The sequence below is a fragment of the Mycena indigotica genome, assembly GCF_014461135.1.
Source record: "Mycena indigotica strain 171206Taipei chromosome Unknown Mind.scaff0007, whole genome shotgun sequence".
In the NCBI taxonomy this organism is placed as follows: domain Eukaryota; kingdom Fungi; phylum Basidiomycota; class Agaricomycetes; order Agaricales; family Mycenaceae; genus Mycena; species Mycena indigotica.
The window spans coordinates 1,657,624-1,676,996 of record NW_023503006.1 but is presented as its reverse complement, the minus strand read 5'-3'; the positions used below and the strand labels follow the sequence as shown (position 1 = coordinate 1,676,996).

The following is a 19,373-nucleotide window of genomic DNA, read 5'->3' as shown; positions in this document are numbered from 1 at the left end:
GTCGCTGACATCGAGGCCGCCTCCAAGCTTTTATAGCTTACAAGAGAATATGAACTCTTTGCCGCATTTTCTTTTCGATTATCCTGGGTTTTAGGCGTTCTTAATAACCGGAATACTCCTCTGCTGACAGTGCCTCCAAATACTAAACAGATACTTGAATTTGTCTTCTGTTACTACTAGTAATAATCAACTTGAATACTATTAACTACCATGGCTCTGCTGCGGGACCGCAATGACTGAGAGTGACATATTATGTGGAGGTCGAGCCGATCAGCTACTCGGGAGTCGGCCTTATGCACTTCAAGTTCATAGCCGAGCGATCGCTGATGACTATGTACTTTTCGCTTACATAGTGTCTATAGTTGCTCAAAATCCTGCATACCGTGCGCACTGCACAGTAGCTTCACGAATAGTGCAGCTAGCGGATCAGCCATTGCCACGATTCGGCTCAGTGACCGTGACGATCATCGTGATTGCCGTACGGCGTGACAAGCACAATCTCTCTCTCCGAACTACATCGGCACTCTTGCATGCATCGGCACAGTCGAGTATGGGTGGGCATAAAAGGCCCCTCTGGTCTTTACTATTACCATCCAGCCTTTCTGCCCTCATAAATGGACGCTTTCGGCTTACGCAAACATGCTCTACTCTGTGTGCAACTGCAGCGCTACGGTGGTAGTATACCCAGGCTTTCCCTCAATTGCTCGCTTTCTAACTGCGACTGCTTCCTCACCCAGATGCTGTTTCCTCCATCAACCAATGGTCACGTATCGCGTCCCGCTACTCAGAGCTCACCATGGCGGACTACGAGCTCATCGACTCTGTTTACACCACCGCGCAGGATGAGCTGCTTGTCCAGCTAAAGTCTCTCAACAACTTGCACGGTGCACCGCCTGCTGACACGGAGACACGTATCGAACACGAATTGCACACTATTTTGCAGAATGGCCTCGATCTTGTTCACCACCTACTTCTCTTTACGGTCGCCCCGTCCGCCCAGTCGCGGTTCTGGACATACAATATGTATGCACTCTTACCACTCCTTGACTCGGACATGAACTTAGACTTACCGTCAGGCTCGGTCGCTTTCACTTGCGCCGCGGGAGGCTTGCAAGCGGAGAGGAACGCGCACATCACAAGCAGCGAGCCCTTGAGGCCTTGATTGCGGCCATGTGGCCAGTGCTGAAAGAATCCGAGCTCTGGGTGAGCCCTCCGCACCCCGCCCATGTCCAGCTTGTCGCTGACATCGACGCTGCTATTGAACTGTAATTTTAAAAACAAAAAACGCATGATACTTGGTCGTACAATCTTCTATGTGTGTCTTAACCAGCCCAAATCCGTCATCGACCACTTTCGCCACACGCAAACGTCTCAATCGGTCTGAGGACATGTTGAGCCGCCGTGCGTTGGTTCATCACAAGTCACTGATCATATCAGCGTGACCAACGTGTTTGGCCACCCACTGTTTTGGAACCCTTACAAGCCCTTGCAAGGATGTTACAACACCTTGCAGACCTCGCAACCTCCTACAACGACCTCTGTCAAGCCGGGGCCACATGTCCGCTGACACACAATGGTCTACACGAACGTCCACCATCACCGCCGCCCGCCGCAGAATGGACGACTCCCGCGTCCGCGCCGTGCTCTGCATGCGATTACAGCGCTTCAGTGGTACTCAAACTTTACTTCTACCTCCTTCTCTCTTTTTCTAAAATATTTTTTTTGCCGCCAGATGCCGTCCACCTCATCACTCCCTGGTCGCTCTCCGTGGCCGCGTCGAAGGAGCTGTCGGCAGACGACTACGCCCTCATTCAGTCCGCATACACAGCCGCAATAACCCTTTCTTTGCGTCAGAAAAGCGAGCTCAAGCGGCTGGATGCTACCCTGGCTGCGACGCCCAGCGCGCGGGACATGATGACAATTGTCGACTACGAACTGCATACGCTTTTGCGGGATGGAAGCAGCTTGGTACAACAACTCCTGGTATCTTCAGTAACGCCTGAGGCGCAGTGCTGGGCATACAGCATGTACGTTCTCAAATTTTTCGATGGTTGACTTTTTGCACGTGACCAACAAACAATATTGACAGGTTGGGACGATTCCACCTTCTCAGCGGCTTGCTCACAAACGGAGGGGAACGTACTTACCACAAGGAGTGGGCCCTTGGAGCATTCATTGAGGCGCTACATTTTGCGAAGGAGCTCTGGGAGAACCCTGCATTTCCTGCTTATGCTCAACTTGTTGCCGACATTGAAGGTGCCCTCAAGCTGTAGTTCTTTTGCAAAAAAATGTACATTATTATCTCCTGGGCTACACAATCCAATTTACATTTACTGTCTCTCTCTCAGCGTGGGCGTACCAAAATCCACCGACCCTCGACACCTTCCTTCTTCGCTACGTTTCCTTTGCTCTGCTCGCTCTCAAGCCAACGGTCAAGCGCATCCGAACTCAGGTTGAGTTGTTGTAATGATTCCTCAAGCCCAGACACATCCTCGTCCACTTTTGGTGAACGTAAAAGTAAGGAATGCAGTAACCACGCCTTGGTGTCCGAACTTGAATCTGTCTGCGATGATGCGGAAATCGAAATCTCGCGATAGACCGTTCTGATAGTCCGCCACGCCGTTTCGCGCGCCTTCACGCGGAGCGCCTCGACAAGGTGGACAACAGCCTTCTTCGCGAGTGGGTCCGACATGGCCATTGGTAACTTGAGAAAACTAACACCGCTGAGTTGATCGGCTTTTGTGTAGTTGCCAGCGCGCAGGTATCGAGCCAGCTGGTTTACCCAGCGTCGCTCGGGGCAGTCGAATGGGAAGCACGTGAGCGGAACAGCTTGGAGGGCGGTATGAAATGCGGTTTGGGAAGGGTATGATGTTACAAGATGTTGGAGGAGGCAGATGAGAGTGAGGGCCTCAGGTGACGATACTGAAGCCGGGGTGGTCGAGAGGTACGAAATGACGATAGGAACAACGGCAGAAATGTGGCGAGCCGAGTCAAACAGGACGGAGAGATAGAGTGAAGTCGAGTAGACTATTGAGGGATTAACTACATATGCCTGGAAGAGGGCAGATAAACCCACCATCGTCGCTGAATTTGTCTGAACGCTTGGAGGCTATGATTCCTTCACGAAGTTTGCCTAGACATAATTGAGAACGAGATGCTCGCCGTGTCTACATGCACTCACGAAAAAGTATCAGTAGATTCTCTTGAGATTCAATTCGCTGGCGAGTCTCGTTTGCACCTTCGTCTTCTTTATGAGGATATTTCTTCCAAAACGCATCAAGCTAGTAGACTCAGATCAGATAGCAATACTAGTAGGCGAGCTGACGAACCTTCCCCTGGATATATTCTCGATAGGCTTCCTGCATGTCCCAGTCCTTCAGACTACACGCTGAATCCATAAGTGACGGCTTCACATCCAAACAGAAGTTGCGCACTCGTCTCCATCGCGCTCGATCCCACCGCTTCGACTGACAGACGCGACGAGGTCCATACGTCTGCCCGGACTCGAGTTTGGCGTCATGGGCATTCGCGACGGTGTTCTTGGCGGCACAGCGAGAAGGTCAGGTGACGGCGTAGAGCGGGGAGTCTGAGGTGCAGGTGCATGTTGGGGCACGGACAAGAAGTTGGAACTTTTAGAGTTATTTGAGGTCGATGCGTCGCGTCCACGTCCCCGACCACCCCGACTGGCGTTTCTGACACCGCCGCGGCCACGTGCACTGGGCGTTGGCGTGGTTGGCCCGTCGGAGCGCCACCGCGACGCAGAGGCCATCGTGAGGCGGAACCAAAAGCGGATTCGCACGTGACCGTCAGAATCGATCTCGTTCACCACCACGCACCATCCATGACTTCCAAGGCCAGCGGCGGTGGAAACAGCGGCGGCGGGGGAGGCGGAAATGGCTATGCAGGTGCTCCCAAGTCCGTGTTTACCTTTTACTTACGGCTGGCTGCTAACTGCAATTCGAGGTACATTAACGACTTTAGCAAGGCTCTTGCAGGTGAAGTCCGGGTACTCCTTGCTGAAGTTGGACAGTTGAGAGATGAGCGACGCGCTCTGCAATAGTCAGCCTTCGCTCCAAGTGCAAGTCCTACACACTAAAACAAACGTCAGCGAGATCGCGGAGCTCATGAGCGCCAAGTCGAAGCACGGTGAAGGCGGCGAATACATGCCTGAATGGCGTCCCACAGTACGTTGCTTGCTGCTGTTTGTCTTTCATTACATCTGAAGCTTCCTTTTCACAGCCAGAAGAACCCGCACCTCCCCCACCCGAAGAGCCCGGCCCCGCAGCAGCCCGTCCTGGTTGGCGTGTGGTGAATAAACGACGCGACAGAGCGCTCAAGGCCCAAGCAATGCGGCCACCATCGCCCAACTCCGTCCCTCCACTCGAGCCACCAAAGCCGAATGTCCCTGCTTGGGCTCAATGGCGGCGTATGACTTGTTTCGTTCTTCCAAAGCCGATATCTGACCCAACACAATAGCCAGCACGGCCTTTTCCCCAGCGCCAGTCCCAGGCACAGTTGCTGCCCCGCTTCCCAGTGCTCCTCCCCCAAGATCGGGAATATTCGGTGTGTTTTCCTCGTGTCTTTCCGACAGAAACATGCTAAATATAGCCAGGTCCCCCAACGCCTCCGCCAAAGTAGTCCCTTTGTCTATCGGCGCTTATGCCAGCATCCAACGGCTACAACCAATGGGTCTTCGTTCTCTTTGTTGTCAGAGCGACGAATGTCACATTCAGTAGAACGCGCTTCTCGATTGTACACCAAGCTTTCTCTAAACAAAAAATGTAATTCTATTGTACTACGAGAACCACCGCCAGTTTGCGAACCAAAGAATGGCCAGAAGGAGGGACGGAAGAATCACTTGGACTGGTCGTAACCGTTTCGCCTTTAGAGTGAGTGACGAAGGCGGACCATTGGCACCTGCGGCATCGATGGCGGCAATTTCCTCCTCCGTCAGAGATGCTAGCAAGGTGTGAGTGCTAGGCAAATTGTGGTACAAACACGAACGGAGATCTCCAACGGCAAGATACTCCTCCATGTGTGCCTTGCTTGAACTTGTCCTTGGATAGTCGTCAGGAATCATCAAAGCAAAATTAGAGACAACACGCACGTAACAACAATGACTCCCTTGCTCTTCACCCAAAGGAAGATAACCTGTGTCGGACTAATACCAAGACGCTTCGCGGCCGCCGCAACGGGTGCATCGACTGGGCCACCCGGATACCGCGTAATGGGCGCAAGCGAGCTATAGGCAGCCGTGACAATCTTATGTTTCGCAGAAAACTCGAGGAGGGGCTTGAGTTGCGTGTAGTTGTACGGGCTGAAGCTAATTTGGTTCACGGACGGCAGGACGCGGGCGATCTTGACGAGCGATTGGAGTTGGGGGAGGTCGAAGTTGCTGACGCCGATGCTCCTGCAATACGGGAATTGAACGACTGTAACTAAAAAGATGATAGAACGCACTTTGTGAGCCCACTCGCTTTGGCCTGCTCAAAGCCGCGCCAGACGGACTCGACGTCGGAGACAAGGCGAGGAGAATGGATCAGGTAGAGGTCGAGATAATTTATTTTGAGCTGCCATTCGTGAGTGGGTGCTGAGCGGAGAGCATAGCCGAATACCTTCTCTAAACTCTCCTTGAGTGCGTCCTGAGCGTCGCCACGCCAATACTTCGAGGTGATGTACAATTCAGAGCGCGCAAGCCCGCTCTCGTATATCGCCTTCCCCATCGTAGCTTTAAGGCTTCAGCTGGGCGGGGGGCGAGAATATAGACAGACAGACTTTCGGTTCCATAGACTGGAGAGTGTTATTCGGCAACATAGAGTATTGCCAACACATACTTTGGGCCGTATCCAAATGCTCGAAGCCAGCCTCCAGCGCCAAAGTGACGATGCCGGAGACGTCCTTGCCTTTGTTCACCGAGCCTGTCTAAAGATCAGCAAACGTTCCTCCACCCACTTCCCGTTGACGAACCCGTCCCGAACGCGATAGTCGGAATCTATACCCCCAGCACTTCAGCCGAGTATGTAGACGGTGAAGAGCAGCCACCCACCTCGTTCCCGTCGTTGAGCTTCGCGTTTGCAAACGGCATGGTGGTAGTAAGCAGGACGTGCTAGCTGATGCAAATTTCGTGCGAGATGGTGTGCGTGTCAAATCAAGTCCAAAAAACATCAACTAAAGCATTGTCCATGTCTCTGCCTGAGGGTCGAAGATATGCCAGTCGTTGTTGGGCGCTTAACGCGAGATGAGGGAAGAAGGAGACTGTCCTCAATCAGATCATACCTCGTTATATTTTGGGACATAATCGTGATATTCAGTGTTTTACAAACAACAACGTAGGTAGATGTGGTCCTTGACTGTTAGTTTGTACAACTTGGTACAGCTCGGATAAGCTCGGGAACACCCCGATGGATAAATAAATTTGGCCGTTGCCACCAGTGCGCCGCATTGCGCCGGCCAGGAATGAGTCGACAAGCTTATGCGCTCTTGTAGCCGTACACTGGCCCGCCATCCTCCCGAAGGGTCACTTTAGTCATCGCGATGTTGAGAGTGCCGGTTTGCGTTTGGCCATTCGTGCCGTTGTATCCGCCGCGGGAGGTCACCGCTCCGTTCGAGTCACTCAGCGACGCATTGAGCGCGCGCAGGGTTTGTCGTGAGTTGAGCGAAGCGAGAAGGGAGTTGGCAAAGACTGGAGCATGGAGGGTAAGCGGCGAACAGGGAAAGAAGAGGATCAGGAAAACAAACGTACGACGCGCTTTGACGAACTGGATGCCAACCCAGACAACTATGTCAACTCAGCAAGTCACTCGAAATTGAATCAGAAAAGGACATACAGTTAGTTCTCTCCACCTGGTAAAAAGCCAGTGTCAAGACGCTGAAGATGCTGGTAATCAGCCCCGTCTCTGTAAAGAATGAGCGGACATAACAGGGTGGGCAGAGATTTACCAATGGTCCACATGATGAGCTTATCAACTAACGCACTGGTTCTCTGAAAGCCTTTCGACCGGCTGGAAAGCAACAACAGGACGAGTGAAAGGGTGATGACATTGTCGTTTATCAGATTGACGATCCAGGGTGTGAGCAGTAGCCAGCCATATTGATTGAGGAACGAGGGGATGTTCTTTGCCCCAATGGCAAGTGTCGTCGCAGCGATGGAGCCCACCAGGTAAGCCCCGCCCGTGATCCATAGTAAGAGGGGAATGATACGGACGAAACGGTTGCTTGCGAGACTCCATATACGGAAGGCAAAGAAGGACTGCACTAAAAACCAGTGAGCATCAGAGGAAATATAGGACAAGGGATCCGCATACCCAAGGTCGTGATAATCGCGCCAAGAACAACCGACAACGCCAAACTAACAGGCATCTTTCCCAGTAGACTTCTAGGATTCCCGTAGTTGATGACAGCATAGAAATAATTTGCATGCCCAATGGAAGCCGCATGAGCGAACTCGAACATCCTGCTCAAGGTGGTGAGCCACGCAGGGGCCATAAACGTCTGAGAGCTCACCAGACGAAAGCCACCATTCCCTTCAAGGTCCACGGGTCATCTGGGAATCGCCCGTAGTACAGATATGCTTGAACGGTCGTTATTCCGAAAAGGACGTATGAGCAGAGAGTCCCGATGAGAAGAGCGCCTAGAAATCATTCAGTGCAGTTACAAGTGGGATTGCGGTTCATTGCGTACCAACGGTCGGCGCGGCATCGAAGTGCGCCAGTGGATTCGGAGCAGCGGACATTGCTGGAAGCGGGAAATGAACGGGAACTGCGAAGAAAAGACCGGAGGGTTAGGCCGGGAAAGACGAAGCCATAGACACCCTTCCGGCCATGGGTTATAAGTCCAAGATTGGCCCATCAGTAATCCGATAAAAAGATGGCATCTGTGGATCTAGACTGGTGCCATGTGAGATTTACCGTTTACGCTGTGTCCTTCGATTGATGCGTGGAGACGGAGCATGCATGATACAGCCAAGTTGGAGCCAAGTCCCTTTTGCCATCATAAGTGAGCAGGCCGTCGCAGGCCATCGAGCAACTTGCGAGCAACACAGGTGTCAGTTGCCGATGAGATTTGTCTTGTGGAAGGTCGATGTTTCTCAATGTTTTCTCCGGGGCAAGCCAGCGGGAAGCCCAGGGCGTCCGGGCGGCAAACGGCGAACGGCGAACATAAACAGCGAAGCACGCTGAGATTGGCTAAGAACTTTGGTATGGGGTAACTACAGGATTCATATTATAGGCGAGGCGCATTATGATGACGACGGTAGAGGCGGGGTCGAAGGAAATCAAAACCATTTCGATGACGTTGCTCCTCCGCCTTCTTTTATGGGCAACGCGGCAGAAGCAGCAGGATAAGTATATGATCTTGATGAAGATGCCACTGGCAGTAAGTAACCCAAGTACTTGTGTTGGCCTCTGTCCCAACTCCGGAGCGATGGTTCGGCAGTAAGTAGTTTCGTTTGAGCACTTGCGCGATGAGATATGGTGAAGCGGAGTAACAGAAAGGTAGCAATTCTTGTTGACATAGGACGTGGAGCTGCGTTGTTCGAAATGGTTCGAAGTGAAGATCGGGGGAGCTGCGAAGAGAAGAAGAGAAGATACCAAATCAAAATATGCTGGGAAGCTGGCATTGCGTTTTCCGAAATGTTAGTTGCAGTTTCACAGTCTGGGGGGCATCGCCGTTGCATGTTTCGGCGAGCGGATAGACTCCTGCCAGCAGGGTTCAAGGTGAAGAAAGTGGTCCTGAATCGGTACTATGATGCTTTGCGGTGCTTCTTGAGCTTGAATCCCACTTGCGGGTTTTGGTTTCCGCCTTGCGTTGTCGACGAGGAAGTTCATCGGAATGGAGGGAGGTGCAAAGAATCACAACGATGACGATGACCCAGAATCAGTCAAATTTTGGGAAAATCATTCGGTTTCACTGCAAATCAATTGCACAGCCGCATCGTGCGGACTTTGCGTGAACCATAGCTTCCGCCGCCCGGGACAAGACTGGGGCTCGCGTTGCAGAAAGCTCGCGCAAGTTCAATTATTAACCGTTTAAGCTAGCGCCATGTCAAAAATGGCCCTGGTTCTTCCGCGCTGCGTCGTTTGACCCCAAGCAATCTAGATCCAACCATCACTCTGCCTTCTTCCGCCCTCATAAAGTCGTTCGTCAACTCTTACGGGCACAACAAGTGCCGGGGCACAATCGAATCATGCAGCCCTTGTTTTTCTCCCTTCTCCTTGCCACAGTGGTTGCCAGTCTATCGACGTTCAGCATTCCGCAGACAGTCTTTGACGACCTCGTCCTGTACACGAAATACTCGTCTGCCGCTTATATGCTGTACTGTCCTCGACCGCTGGGTAACCATTTGATTCGGACCGTATGCCCATCGCTTCTTCAGCTACTGGCGCGAGCTCACTGACATCTGGTGGTTTCTTAACAGTTCGGGTTTTTCAACACGCATGCTTTTATTGCCCGAGATGACGCACGTCAAGAGCTGGTGGTGGTTTACCGTGGTACCGATAGCATGAAGGATGCGTTCACCGGTATGTGATTTGCTTCCGTTAGACGCCATGAACCCATCCATCCGTAGATGCTGAGATTCTCCTCCTGCCAATCGAAAAAGACTTGGCTGGAGTCAAGGCGCATCGTGGATTTCGCAACGCCCACAACAGCATTTCCGAGGATGTACTGGCTACGGTCGCCGCACAACTGCAGAAATTCCCTAGATATAGTTTGGTCGTCACTGGTCATAGTCTCGGTGGCGCCGTCGCCTCTCTTGCCGCCCCCTTTTTGAAAAGAGGCTTGAACGACACACTCGGTCTCAAACCAAAGATCAGGCTCTTTACTTTCGGTAAGCCCAGCCCGGTTATCGACGCGTCCAATCAACTCACGGTGGTCAGGCCAGCCCCGCGTCGGGAATCCCGAGTTTGTGCATTATGTTGAGGAGCACATTGGCGTTGAGAACATATTTCGTGCTGTGCATAGGTCCGGTATGGCCCACTTCCATTACTCTGGACTGCAGACAACTTTCACAGATTATATACCCAAGATTCCGCGACTCTTCGTCGGTTACCAGCACTTGTGAGTCGTCTATCTCACCAAAGTTAGGATAACTGACATTATTTTACTGGCAGCGCAACAGAATACTGGCAGTTTGAGACATGGCCGCCTACGCCTGACGATGTAACACGTTGCGTCAGTGGCGAAGACCCCTCCTGTAGTGCTTCGACTGGCTCTGGACTTCCTTTCCCCGATCTGGTTTCCCACGGCCTCTACTTTGGTCAAGGTCCGTTTGTTTGTTTTTTCTTTCTTTCTTGAAAACGATCGAGTTTATACTGAAAGTTGAATCCACAGTCATGGTACCACCGAACCCTGGACTCTGCATCGGAATTTAGTTTCCTTCGGCGTAGAAGCGCCTCCTTCAACTCGTTGTCTTGAAAGCTGTTGTAATTCCATTGATGCAATCGAACTTTTATCATCACTGATACCTCATCTCATCAAGTACTCAGTCAGCCATCCTTCGTCGTTCCAACCAAATTCGTTCAGCGGCCGCATATATCTGAATGGCGCGTTGAAGTCAAACCGCGGGTATGACCCAGCTCGTCGATGTCAATGTCCACCACGGCTTCCTCAAAGCATACAACAACGTCGCAAAGGGCGTAATCGCTACGGTTACTGGTAATACATCGACCCGCTTCTTTTCATGCAGCCTCACGAGAGTGTCAGACGTTGTGTAAGCGGCGAGGACACGACATGCAGCGCTTCGATTCGTTCGTTATTCTGTCGCTTTCTCAATACGACTCACAGCATTCTTCAACAACCGGCGGCATCAACCCTCCACACACATTGTACTTCGGCCAGCGTGAGTCGTTTTGTCATTCTCCGCGAAGGATTCTAATGTGCTCGTGCTAGCGATGGCGTTGAATCCGCTTCTTTGCAAGTGATTTGTGTATTTCTTGAAGAGGTCGTGTTCTTGCTGTGCCGTTGTCTGTTAAAATGTCTCAGTTTCACGTCCTGGTGCTCATAAAATGTCTTTACCTGCTTTTGTGTCGTCGCATTGCTTACTGCAGACGATTCCAATTCCCACTAAGATATATTAGCTACACTTCAATTGGGGGAAAGGGTTAACCTGTGTTCCGCAGGAACTTCGCTGGAGCTCAGATCTGCAAGAAGGATGAGTGCTTTAGACAAAATTGGCTACTACGAACCATTCTGCACGATTTGATCGATCGTCTCATTTGCACCGATCGCCTGTAGTGCCATGAATAATTCTGGATCCCACAATAGTGGGTCAATATCTAGCTCTGAATGCGTTGGTAATCGTCCCAGATCTTCTGTCCGTAGTGGCATGTAAAACTGATTGTCGATGGCGGGAAATGTGGTATTGTTTGCATCGAATGAAGGCTCTTCGTCGCCGTCTCTCGAACGCTTGAGTGAGGCAGGCATCTTTCCAACTTCAAGCATCCCCTCCAGAATGTCCACCAGCCGACCAGCCGTTTGCCATCTGATTAGATTGCGTCAGATCCCAACCAATCATGGGTATATTTATGGGTTACCGTGGTTCATACGTCCGGAGTACATTGAGACAACGCAGGATATTCTCGTCCACCGTCGCGCGCGAGCGAGAGAACCCGCACATGAGCAGCACAGTGGCAGAATCAAACATTGCTGACTGAATTCAGGATTAGTCCTCGTGTTGTTCACCAAAGAACAGCGGTTACTGAGACGTGTGGAAGCCAAAGGAGACCTGGACCGTTTTTGCATTGAATTTCCATGACATGGCCACATGAGCGTGCGGCGTTCCAGCAAATTGTCAGCGAAGGGAAGGAGTTCTATCATAGTGTGAGTTCCAGACGACCACAAGAATAGTACAATCAGACCGCTGATAACGACGGGCTTTTAGGTTGTATGAACGGGCGATGTAGATGGATTTGCGCTACCAACCAGCCGGTCAGTTACAGTATCTGCCTTTCAATTTGGTAGAGGAGATTCACTATGCTGTGGAGATGATCAATAACCTGATGCCACTGGGGAAGGTGAACAACAAACATAGTACAACGTGTAGAGGGTGGCGGATTGATTCATGCGTATCGGGTTTGGCTGGCTCGGATCCCATCGCACTACTCAGGATAAGAAACCCATCCATTCTATTGACACAGTGGAATACTTGCAGTCTTGGGGTATAGAATCGACCCATTGATTGAGTGCAGAGCTGTACCGTGGCGCTTAGCAGAAGCAAACGCCAATGATAGTACCCACTCAAGCCCAGCGACCATTTGTTGACGACGTTGCAGATCCTTCGTACCATGCTATTAGGAGTATGAGGAACGGTGTCAGTCCAAGGGCAGAACGCCATACGATTGCATTATGAATTTGCGATTGGATGTCGAGTAATTTTATGAGCGAGGTATTATAGGGGCGAACAATTGGATCTTCCCCTTCCATCGGTACTGGGTAGTCGAGGTCGACACTAGGAATATTAGATAGTGCAGCATAATCATCTCAAAAAGCAACCCACTGCGTCCAACAAGCCCCCCGAGGACGTCCCAGCAAAGTGCTCATGACTGCGTCGGAGCAAAGCAGCAACCAAAAGACTCGTTTGTAAAGCTCCGCGTGGACGGTGTCTCCGTTGGACCGCATTTTCTTGTGCGCACCGACGTCAGTGGCCATTCGTAGGCCTGCGCCAACAGTCGTCCAGCACACCTCCGGTGTTGACGAGGCCCCAAGATAGAGAGACGCTAACTGGTGAGATAAGACAAAATATGTAAAATAGAGCATGATCACAAACACTAATGAGCTGAAGTTCGTATAATGTCGCGCAGGTCACAAAACTTGTTGGTATAGCGCGGACCTGACTCCACCATCGCCAGCCAGCGCTGCCAAGGTCGCCCGTCTCTTCAAGTAGTACTCGAGGGTCGTCCGAGAGCTTTGCTCCGATGGCACAGACAGCAAGCACAACAGATCCAAATTTTTGGTCAACGAGATGCAGTCCGGCAGAAACAGCACGATGGAAGGTGGGAGCGTGCAAAAGAGAAACAACCGGATTGACGTGCAGAAAATAAAGCTTAACGAGCGAGTCGAAAAGGTCGGGCTCCGGAAATATCTGTGGCACGTAGATTTCAAACGGTACTTCCCACTAAAGCGGGTGAAACAGGTCCCGGATGTCACGAGGAAAATACATACATGTTTGACTCCCCAGAACTGCGGACGAGCCCATTGGATTTGAGGCGGTATATTCTGGCCAGTTGCGTCCACTTTCGCCTGGATCAGTGCTTTAACGAAGTTGATGCTACTCGACCGCCCGTAAAAACGATCTGTTGCGACGTTCCGAGCGAGTTGGCGCAGCCGATATGGTACTTTCTCGTCCAACAAGACTCCATCGTCGTCATCACTGTCGATCGAATTCCCGCTCTCGTCGGTGGGTCCACTCATGTCTGTCGTTCCGGAAGATGATTCAGGAGATGGGTATGGCTGTGAGGACGCGCTTTCATGTGCTGAAAGTGTGGTCTTGATACTGAAGGCTTCTTCTAACCTCCTCGCGTATTGGGCAATTGCAAAGAGGACCTGATAATTTCCGGCTGCGTACTCCTGAGAACCTGACAGGATGGCAGATATGTGCTCTTGCGCTGAGCGGGGAGGAATAACAGTTGTCGGAAGCTTCGCGTTGGTCGAAAACACGTTAGTTTTGTGTTAAGACTAAGAAAACCAAGGGAGTCACACACCGGTTTGGGTGGTGGCGGTAAATAGGCATGGGTGCATTCAGACCCAAAAGTGATGCAGTTAGAACACCGTCTGCCCGGCATCTCTGCACTGTCACCTAGAAATTGTTCAAGTCTCGGGCGGAGAGGTCGGCGAAATGCAATACATCGAGCTGCCGTTCTGCGGTCAAGCAACGTCAATGACGATATACACAACCGACTTACCTTTTTGCCTCCGGCAGATGTCGCAGGCATTCGGAAGCCTCCGGCGCTTTGTCTTAGGAACACGAGGGCTTGTTTCAGCAGCTAGAGGAGATGACCGGGCTTTCTGTAGGGGAGACTGGTTAGCCGACATGGTGGACGGGGGAAAGACAAGAGATGTCAATTGTCGGATGAATCGCCGCGGCCGTTACGTGGTTCCAATGACCAAGCTGATTTGTTGCGTTGCTCACAAGTTGATCAGACACTTCGTTACGCCACTGGACCAGCGAAGATCGACCATACTCGCAATTACTGAAAGATTTACAGACCCTTCATTCAATCGACTGTTCGGGATCGAGGAACGGCGTTACTGTTCAAAGGGGAAGTAATAGAGTGGAGCGATAAGATGGAGAGCTATGTAGAGGGACGGAGATGTATCGCGATCGTTATGTAACAGCAAGCGATGAAGCTTTCTTGTCTTTTTTCCGTTTCTTTTTCTTCTGCAACGAGCCATCTATGTCATTTTTTCCAGGTATGGGTAGCGAGCCATCTCCAACGTCGTCAGAATCTCGGGTTCGTTTTTTATTCTCTGCAGCGTCCCGCGGAGGTAGGGATGGTGGATCCACATCGATTTCTTGTGATGGTACAACGAGAATAGGATCAGAGAGAACGGCGCGATATGTTTGGCGTGTTTCTAAGAAGTATTTCAGTCTATCATTGTCCAAGGTTGTCGAGTGTTACTAACGTGCACGTAGAACCAGAGCTTTGGGCACCTTCGTCGAAGCAGCCTGTGCAACGTCTTGAGCAACGCCGAGAAGCGTTATTCTAATTGGAAATCAGTGAAGTTTGGGCTTCAATAAAAACCCACAGGTTAGCCGCATCTTTTGGCGCCCGCAAATCAGCCTCCGCGACGACTCCCCCGCTAACAAGGATGCCCTTCCCCTTCGTTATGCGTATAATCTCTTTCCCGTTCGTCCACCAGTTTCGCTTTGCTGGCACTCCCTTGTCGGCGGCCCCGGCTTCCACCATAATCGCATCGTGTTCACCACCCAACGCCCCCACATAGCTGATCTCGAAAACCACACCATTTTTCAATGCCCCACGAACCAGCGTATGCCTCATGCGAAAATCCATACGGAGAGTCAACGGTACTGCGATTATATGCGCAGTAACTGGGGACGCGACGGTATGCGTCAAACAAGCGAGGGAAAAAGTGTTTTGTGAGGTCGGCATGAGTGCAATCAAGTCGTATGGCTTGAAAATATGTGCATTGACAAGCGTGAGTCCCATTGATTTCTCGCTCTCTTGGTCAAGGACAATCGTGAGTCGTTTGAGAAAAACAATCCCTTGACGGGGTTTGAGTTTGGCTAGCAGAGGTTCAAGAGTATTTGCATGTGTTTGAGGATGAACAGATGAAGCCACCGTTTGGTTGAACGCTATTACGGTGTATCCTACTGCGACAATGGGCATTAGAAACGAGATATAGATGAACTCACAATGAACGAGCACATCGACACGTGTCTCGATGGCAGCTATCTGTCCTGGGGAGTACACAACATCAACGGGAACGTATGGTTGTTTCCCTTTGTTCTTTTTGTTGGCAGTCGACACAGGTTGTGGGAAGTGAATAGGGACGTTGAGGTCAAAATACATCACGCTGACAAATGGTTAGCTTGCCGAGGACACTCATCTCCTTCGGCAGCACATACGAACGCAATTACTCAGCCCTTCTTTGAACGTGGGCCACTTGCTCTTCAAATAAACACCACGAATGCCCGCTGCAGGCAAGGAGGATAGGCCACGCAAGAAACCAGGCAGAGTGTAAGCTTGATCAAACCCGGATCACTTTCTCACTTGCTTTAGTCCGACTTCCTGTGCAGAATGCCGACGTCTCAAGCTGCGTTGCGACAAGAATGTAAGAACTATCACTACACTCAACTTTTGCTCGATCTCTCCAGGTTCCTTGTGGTAAATGTGTGTCGAGGTAATGTTGCAGCCTTTTTGCGTGCACTTCGTTGATTCATTGTAGAGGGTGTGGTCCTATATGCCCCGACGGTGTGTCTACACAGCTCATTGGAGGAAGTGTAGATTAATTGTGTCTTGAACGTCCAGGTCAATTGGCTTCTGGTGCGTCCAATCGTCTTACACTATGTAACAACACTAAACCCATTCAAGGGAAGGGCCACCGTCTCGTTCTCGCTAACACAGAAGAGCTCCATGATCGCATTGAAATTCTTACCTCTCGCATTCGTGAACTCGAGAATGGACTACGCGCGCTGAATGAATCTTGCACCGAGCGTCCACACCCTCTTCTTAGCGCTGAACTTCTCCAAATAAAACACTCCTACACAGCGCACCATCGCGAAAACTTGGGTCAATCTCGTGACAGCCAAACGGCCTCCTCCTCTTCCGACTCCCCGGGTTCAGATAGAGGCACCACCGACTCTTCCGTTGGTCGAGGGGAGGAAGAAAACCTCATAGATGCTTTTGGGACTCTTACTGTTGGTCCCCATGGTGATTCGAGTTTTATTGGGCAAACAGCTCGAACCGAGGTCAGATTTATCAGAGTTATGTGTCTGACTGAGGCGTCTATAGTATCTTGTGTCCGCACACTCCAAACCCTTGACCAAGACTAATCCAGCCTCATTCCCCACCACAACTCCAAGGCTCCCCAAACGTATTACCGACCTTTCTTTCCCAGACTGCGAGGTTACAGACAGTGACTTGGCGAGCGAAGTATTTGGGTTTTTACCCCCACTCAGTGAAGCCATTCGACTCTGCGACATCTATTTCGAGCATGGGGCGTATCTGTGTGTTCCCTCGACTTTAGTCTCCAGCTTTTGATAACCTTTAGCTCATTTACTCTGCAACGAACTGAACTTTTGGATGATGTTTTAGATGCTGTATATCGTGCTGGGTGTGTTGCCTGCTATATAGAGCATATTGATGCCTAATATCGCGTTCCAGGTCTTTCGCCATGATGCGAACTCATCACTCGCTATCCCTCCTCTTCTCGGTCTTCTCGATCGCCACTCTCTTCGACTCTGATCAAGAAGCATATTCGGTCCAAGCCCAAGAATTTCACTATTTGGCGCGTGCGGCACTTGCTCTGTCTTCTCCTGTGCGGCATACGACCCTTGCGGCAGTTCAGTCACTGGTTCGTTCTGCTGTCCGTTTTCGCAGGTACCTCTTCTCATTATTTTTTAACCTATAGCTACACATGGCACATTATGTCGATCTCAGTGACTGGGAAGGAGATACCGCAAGCACAAACGCTGCGTGGCTTTATATGGGTACCGCCATCAGGTTATCCTTCGGGGTATGTTTATCCTATTGACGGACCTACATTCTGATGCATGACTCAGCTTGGGCTGCGTTAGTGAAGCTGTCCCATCCCATCCTCACAAGCATCCTCACATACTTTCATATTAGATCTTAACAGTAGCCGTTGGAAGCTCACCGAAGAGGCTTCTCAAAGACGAAGTCGATTGTTTTGGCAACTCTTCATCAACGATACATGGATGGTTTGACTTCATACCAGAACCGCTTTGCCGGTCGCTGACCACTTTTGTGTGATAGAGTTTCTCATTAGGCCGTCCTGCAACGATCTCGACAGGCACTATCGACTGTCCTCCCCCTGCTGACCCTCCAGAAGTTACAATGGAAGATAATGGAAAGGGCGGAACTTGTAAGCTCGGTTTATTCTCCGTTTAGAGGGCTTATCTTGTTGCTGTTGTAGATTTCTCGTGGTGTTGCAAGTATAGCGTGCTCATGCACAATGTTGTGTCATCTGCCTTTGGAGTCAAACCACCAGCTTACAACACTATCCTCGAACTTGATCGCAAGGTTCGCGATTTCTTCATTCCCACCGCTCTTCGCCCTACGTGCGGGGTGGAACATCCGCCAGTGCCGAACCATGTATACCTACAGCGCTTCTTAGTGCTACAAATGAAGGAAACCAGTAGGTTTTCTATATCTGATCTTAGATACTTTGTCTGACTCCCTCAACTCATAGCTCTCTTGAATCTTCATCGTGCATATTTTGGCCAAGCACTTACGGAAAAACCAGACGATTTGGCTAGCCATCGGTTCATTCCGTCGGTCATGGCTACTTACCGTTCTGCTTGGAGGCTTATTCGTGGGCTGGTGATTTTATGGCGGGACAATCGCCATCTGCTTACAAGAATGGGTGCTGTTTGGTCACCTGCGTTGTCCGCCGGCGTAAACTGCTCCATCATCATTGTGACCTAGTATTGTATTGACCGTCTTTCAGATTGTCATGTGCATGTTACTTGTTCGTTCGCCTACCTCCAAAATGGCAGCGTCTTCGATGGAGGAGTTGGACGCGCTGGCAACCCTGTTTCAAGATGCTTCTAACACATGTCGGTTTGCCGCACAGATGCTGGTATGATTTTCTTTCCTCGACATCATCAAAGATTCTAAACTAGATTGACAGCAACCGGTGCTTATCCTACATCGTAAGGCTCAACAAGCGCTCGATGCGAGTGTCCCTCATCTCAATCCTGAAAACCCATGTAATGTTACTCCTGCTGATCTCGATCGACTTGGTGGAAGGACGCATCTGATTGCAGCTCCTCCGAGCGGTATATTAGCACCAAGTCCATCCAACTCTTCCGCTCACAGTCCGACGACCGGCTCTCGATCAACTCCAAGAGACCTTGCCAGTATTGCAGACGGTACACCCAATTCTAACAACACCGACGAAGACATCGTGATGCACCCTTCAATTGCGGAAGACATGAGGAGCTTTGATTTGGGCGAGCCGTCGTTGTTCTATGGTGCAACGTTCCCTCCCCCAGAAGAATTGGGTGGTGTGCCCTTTAATGGTCTGACGTTCACGACACCACCACCTCAGGCAGGGTTCGGGAGTGGATTTGGGATGGGTTTCCAAGGATACGGGGCTGCCCCACCAGTGGTGTTGGATGCGACTTGGCAAAGCTTTGTAGAGCAGCTTGGCTTTTGAAGATTTGTATCTACCTCACGCATGTTGTATATAATAATCGACTGTAATCCGCTTGCGCTGTAGAAATGAGAATTACCATCGTCACGTGATTGTAACTGTTTCCTCTGCTGACCATCAACATCAAACTCGAGCACTTGTAAAGGCTACTAAAGCATGGAATATGCAGTGCTCGTCGCCGGCTTTTAGTGAAGATTAATACTTGTAAACAAACATTAGCACGCGCCGGGGCCGAGGTGAGTTTGCCCATCTTCAAGTTCGTCATCCCAAACCGTTAACTGAGCCTCTCATTTAGAGCTTCTTATCGGCAACAGTCAACCAGACGTGCTGAGAATCGATTAAATCACTGCTAGCCAATGCCGTTTTAAAACAAGTCTGTTTCTTCATCGCACTTGTGCTCCGTATAAGTAACTTGCGAGTCGCTATCATCGATTGCTTTGGGTGGCTTGAGAACAGGGAAAGCATGGTTACATCCCTTGGCTCGAGATCCGCTACTTTGGTCAGTTCATGAAACGATT

At 50.7% G+C, this 19,373-nt stretch overlaps 9 protein-coding genes across 9 annotated transcripts; 4 read left to right on the top strand and 5 right to left on the bottom strand.

The window, feature by feature from the left end:
• Positions 1–614: 614 nt before the first annotated feature.
• Positions 615–2,273, top strand: MIND_00823000 (uncharacterized protein; the record flags this gene model as incomplete). Its single annotated transcript, XM_037364901.1, has 6 exons — positions 615–675; positions 738–1,023; positions 1,077–1,265; positions 1,514–1,671; positions 1,733–2,027; positions 2,090–2,273. The coding sequence occupies 6 exons, from the start codon at positions 615–617 to the stop codon at positions 2,271–2,273; spliced, it is 1,173 nt and encodes a 390-aa protein (XP_037218143.1).
• Positions 2,274–2,344: 71 nt separating this feature from the next.
• MIND_00822900 (uncharacterized protein) lies at positions 2,345–3,769 on the bottom strand (the record flags this gene model as incomplete). The annotated part of the gene is made up of 5 exons (XM_037364900.1): positions 2,345–3,027; positions 3,077–3,133; positions 3,182–3,281; positions 3,330–3,381; positions 3,435–3,769. The coding sequence occupies 5 exons, from the start codon at positions 3,767–3,769 to the stop codon at positions 2,345–2,347; spliced, it is 1,227 nt and encodes a 408-aa protein (XP_037218142.1).
• Positions 3,770–3,841: 72 nt separating this feature from the next.
• Positions 3,842–4,638, top strand: MIND_00822800 (uncharacterized protein; the record flags this gene model as incomplete). The annotated part of the gene is made up of 6 exons (XM_037364899.1): positions 3,842–3,915; positions 3,964–4,059; positions 4,109–4,184; positions 4,240–4,426; positions 4,477–4,563; positions 4,613–4,638. The coding sequence occupies 6 exons, from the start codon at positions 3,842–3,844 to the stop codon at positions 4,636–4,638; spliced, it is 546 nt and encodes a 181-aa protein (XP_037218141.1).
• A 157-nt stretch (positions 4,639–4,795) lies between these two features.
• Positions 4,796–6,085, bottom strand: MIND_00822700 (Aldo-keto reductase; the record flags this gene model as incomplete). Its single annotated transcript, XM_037364898.1, has 8 exons — positions 4,796–4,959; positions 5,005–5,057; positions 5,108–5,410; positions 5,461–5,728; positions 5,776–5,790; positions 5,835–5,918; positions 5,968–5,992; positions 6,047–6,085. The coding sequence occupies 8 exons, from the start codon at positions 6,083–6,085 to the stop codon at positions 4,796–4,798; spliced, it is 951 nt and encodes a 316-aa protein (XP_037218140.1).
• A 385-nt stretch (positions 6,086–6,470) lies between these two features.
• On the bottom strand, positions 6,471–7,732 carry MIND_00822600 (uncharacterized protein; the record flags this gene model as incomplete). The annotated part of the gene is made up of 7 exons (XM_037364897.1): positions 6,471–6,682; positions 6,743–6,778; positions 6,828–6,896; positions 6,940–7,254; positions 7,305–7,453; positions 7,504–7,630; positions 7,681–7,732. 7 exons carry the CDS (start codon positions 7,730–7,732, stop codon positions 6,471–6,473), a joined length of 960 nt encoding a protein of 319 aa, XP_037218139.1.
• Positions 7,733–9,025: 1,293 nt separating this feature from the next.
• MIND_00822500 (Lipase-3 domain-containing protein) lies at positions 9,026–10,370 on the top strand (the record flags this gene model as incomplete). The annotated part of the gene is made up of 6 exons (XM_037364896.1): positions 9,026–9,352; positions 9,416–9,518; positions 9,566–9,826; positions 9,876–10,056; positions 10,110–10,261; positions 10,330–10,370. Exons 1-6 carry the CDS (start codon positions 9,185–9,187, stop codon positions 10,368–10,370), a joined length of 906 nt encoding a protein of 301 aa, XP_037218138.1. The 5' UTR covers positions 9,026–9,184.
• Positions 10,371–11,036: 666 nt separating this feature from the next.
• On the bottom strand, positions 11,037–14,028 carry MIND_00822400 (Fungal-trans domain-containing protein; the record flags this gene model as incomplete). The annotated part of the gene is made up of 15 exons (XM_037364895.1): positions 11,037–11,061; positions 11,105–11,138; positions 11,184–11,479; positions 11,532–11,647; positions 11,697–11,807; positions 11,856–11,911; positions 11,994–12,095; positions 12,143–12,284; positions 12,334–12,445; positions 12,494–12,717; positions 12,764–13,111; positions 13,159–13,632; positions 13,698–13,792; positions 13,841–13,854; positions 13,886–14,028. The coding sequence occupies 15 exons, from the start codon at positions 14,026–14,028 to the stop codon at positions 11,037–11,039; spliced, it is 2,292 nt and encodes a 763-aa protein (XP_037218137.1).
• A 292-nt stretch (positions 14,029–14,320) lies between these two features.
• MIND_00822300 (PHP domain-like protein) lies at positions 14,321–15,527 on the bottom strand (the record flags this gene model as incomplete). Its single annotated transcript, XM_037364894.1, has 4 exons — positions 14,321–14,568; positions 14,620–14,699; positions 14,743–15,328; positions 15,371–15,527. 4 exons carry the CDS (start codon positions 15,525–15,527, stop codon positions 14,321–14,323), a joined length of 1,071 nt encoding a protein of 356 aa, XP_037218136.1.
• A 118-nt stretch (positions 15,528–15,645) lies between these two features.
• Positions 15,646–18,858, top strand: MIND_00822200 (Zn(2)-C6 fungal-type domain-containing protein; the record flags this gene model as incomplete). Its single annotated transcript, XM_037364893.1, has 17 exons — positions 15,646–15,695; positions 15,738–15,789; positions 15,833–15,858; positions 15,904–15,929; positions 15,987–16,001; positions 16,050–16,426; positions 16,470–16,684; positions 16,729–16,791; positions 16,842–17,031; positions 17,089–17,193; positions 17,240–17,249; positions 17,307–17,398; positions 17,454–17,562; positions 17,614–17,835; positions 17,890–18,095; positions 18,148–18,279; positions 18,331–18,858. The coding sequence occupies 17 exons, from the start codon at positions 15,646–15,648 to the stop codon at positions 18,856–18,858; spliced, it is 2,418 nt and encodes an 805-aa protein (XP_037218135.1).
• Positions 18,859–19,373: the final 515 nt, after the last annotated feature.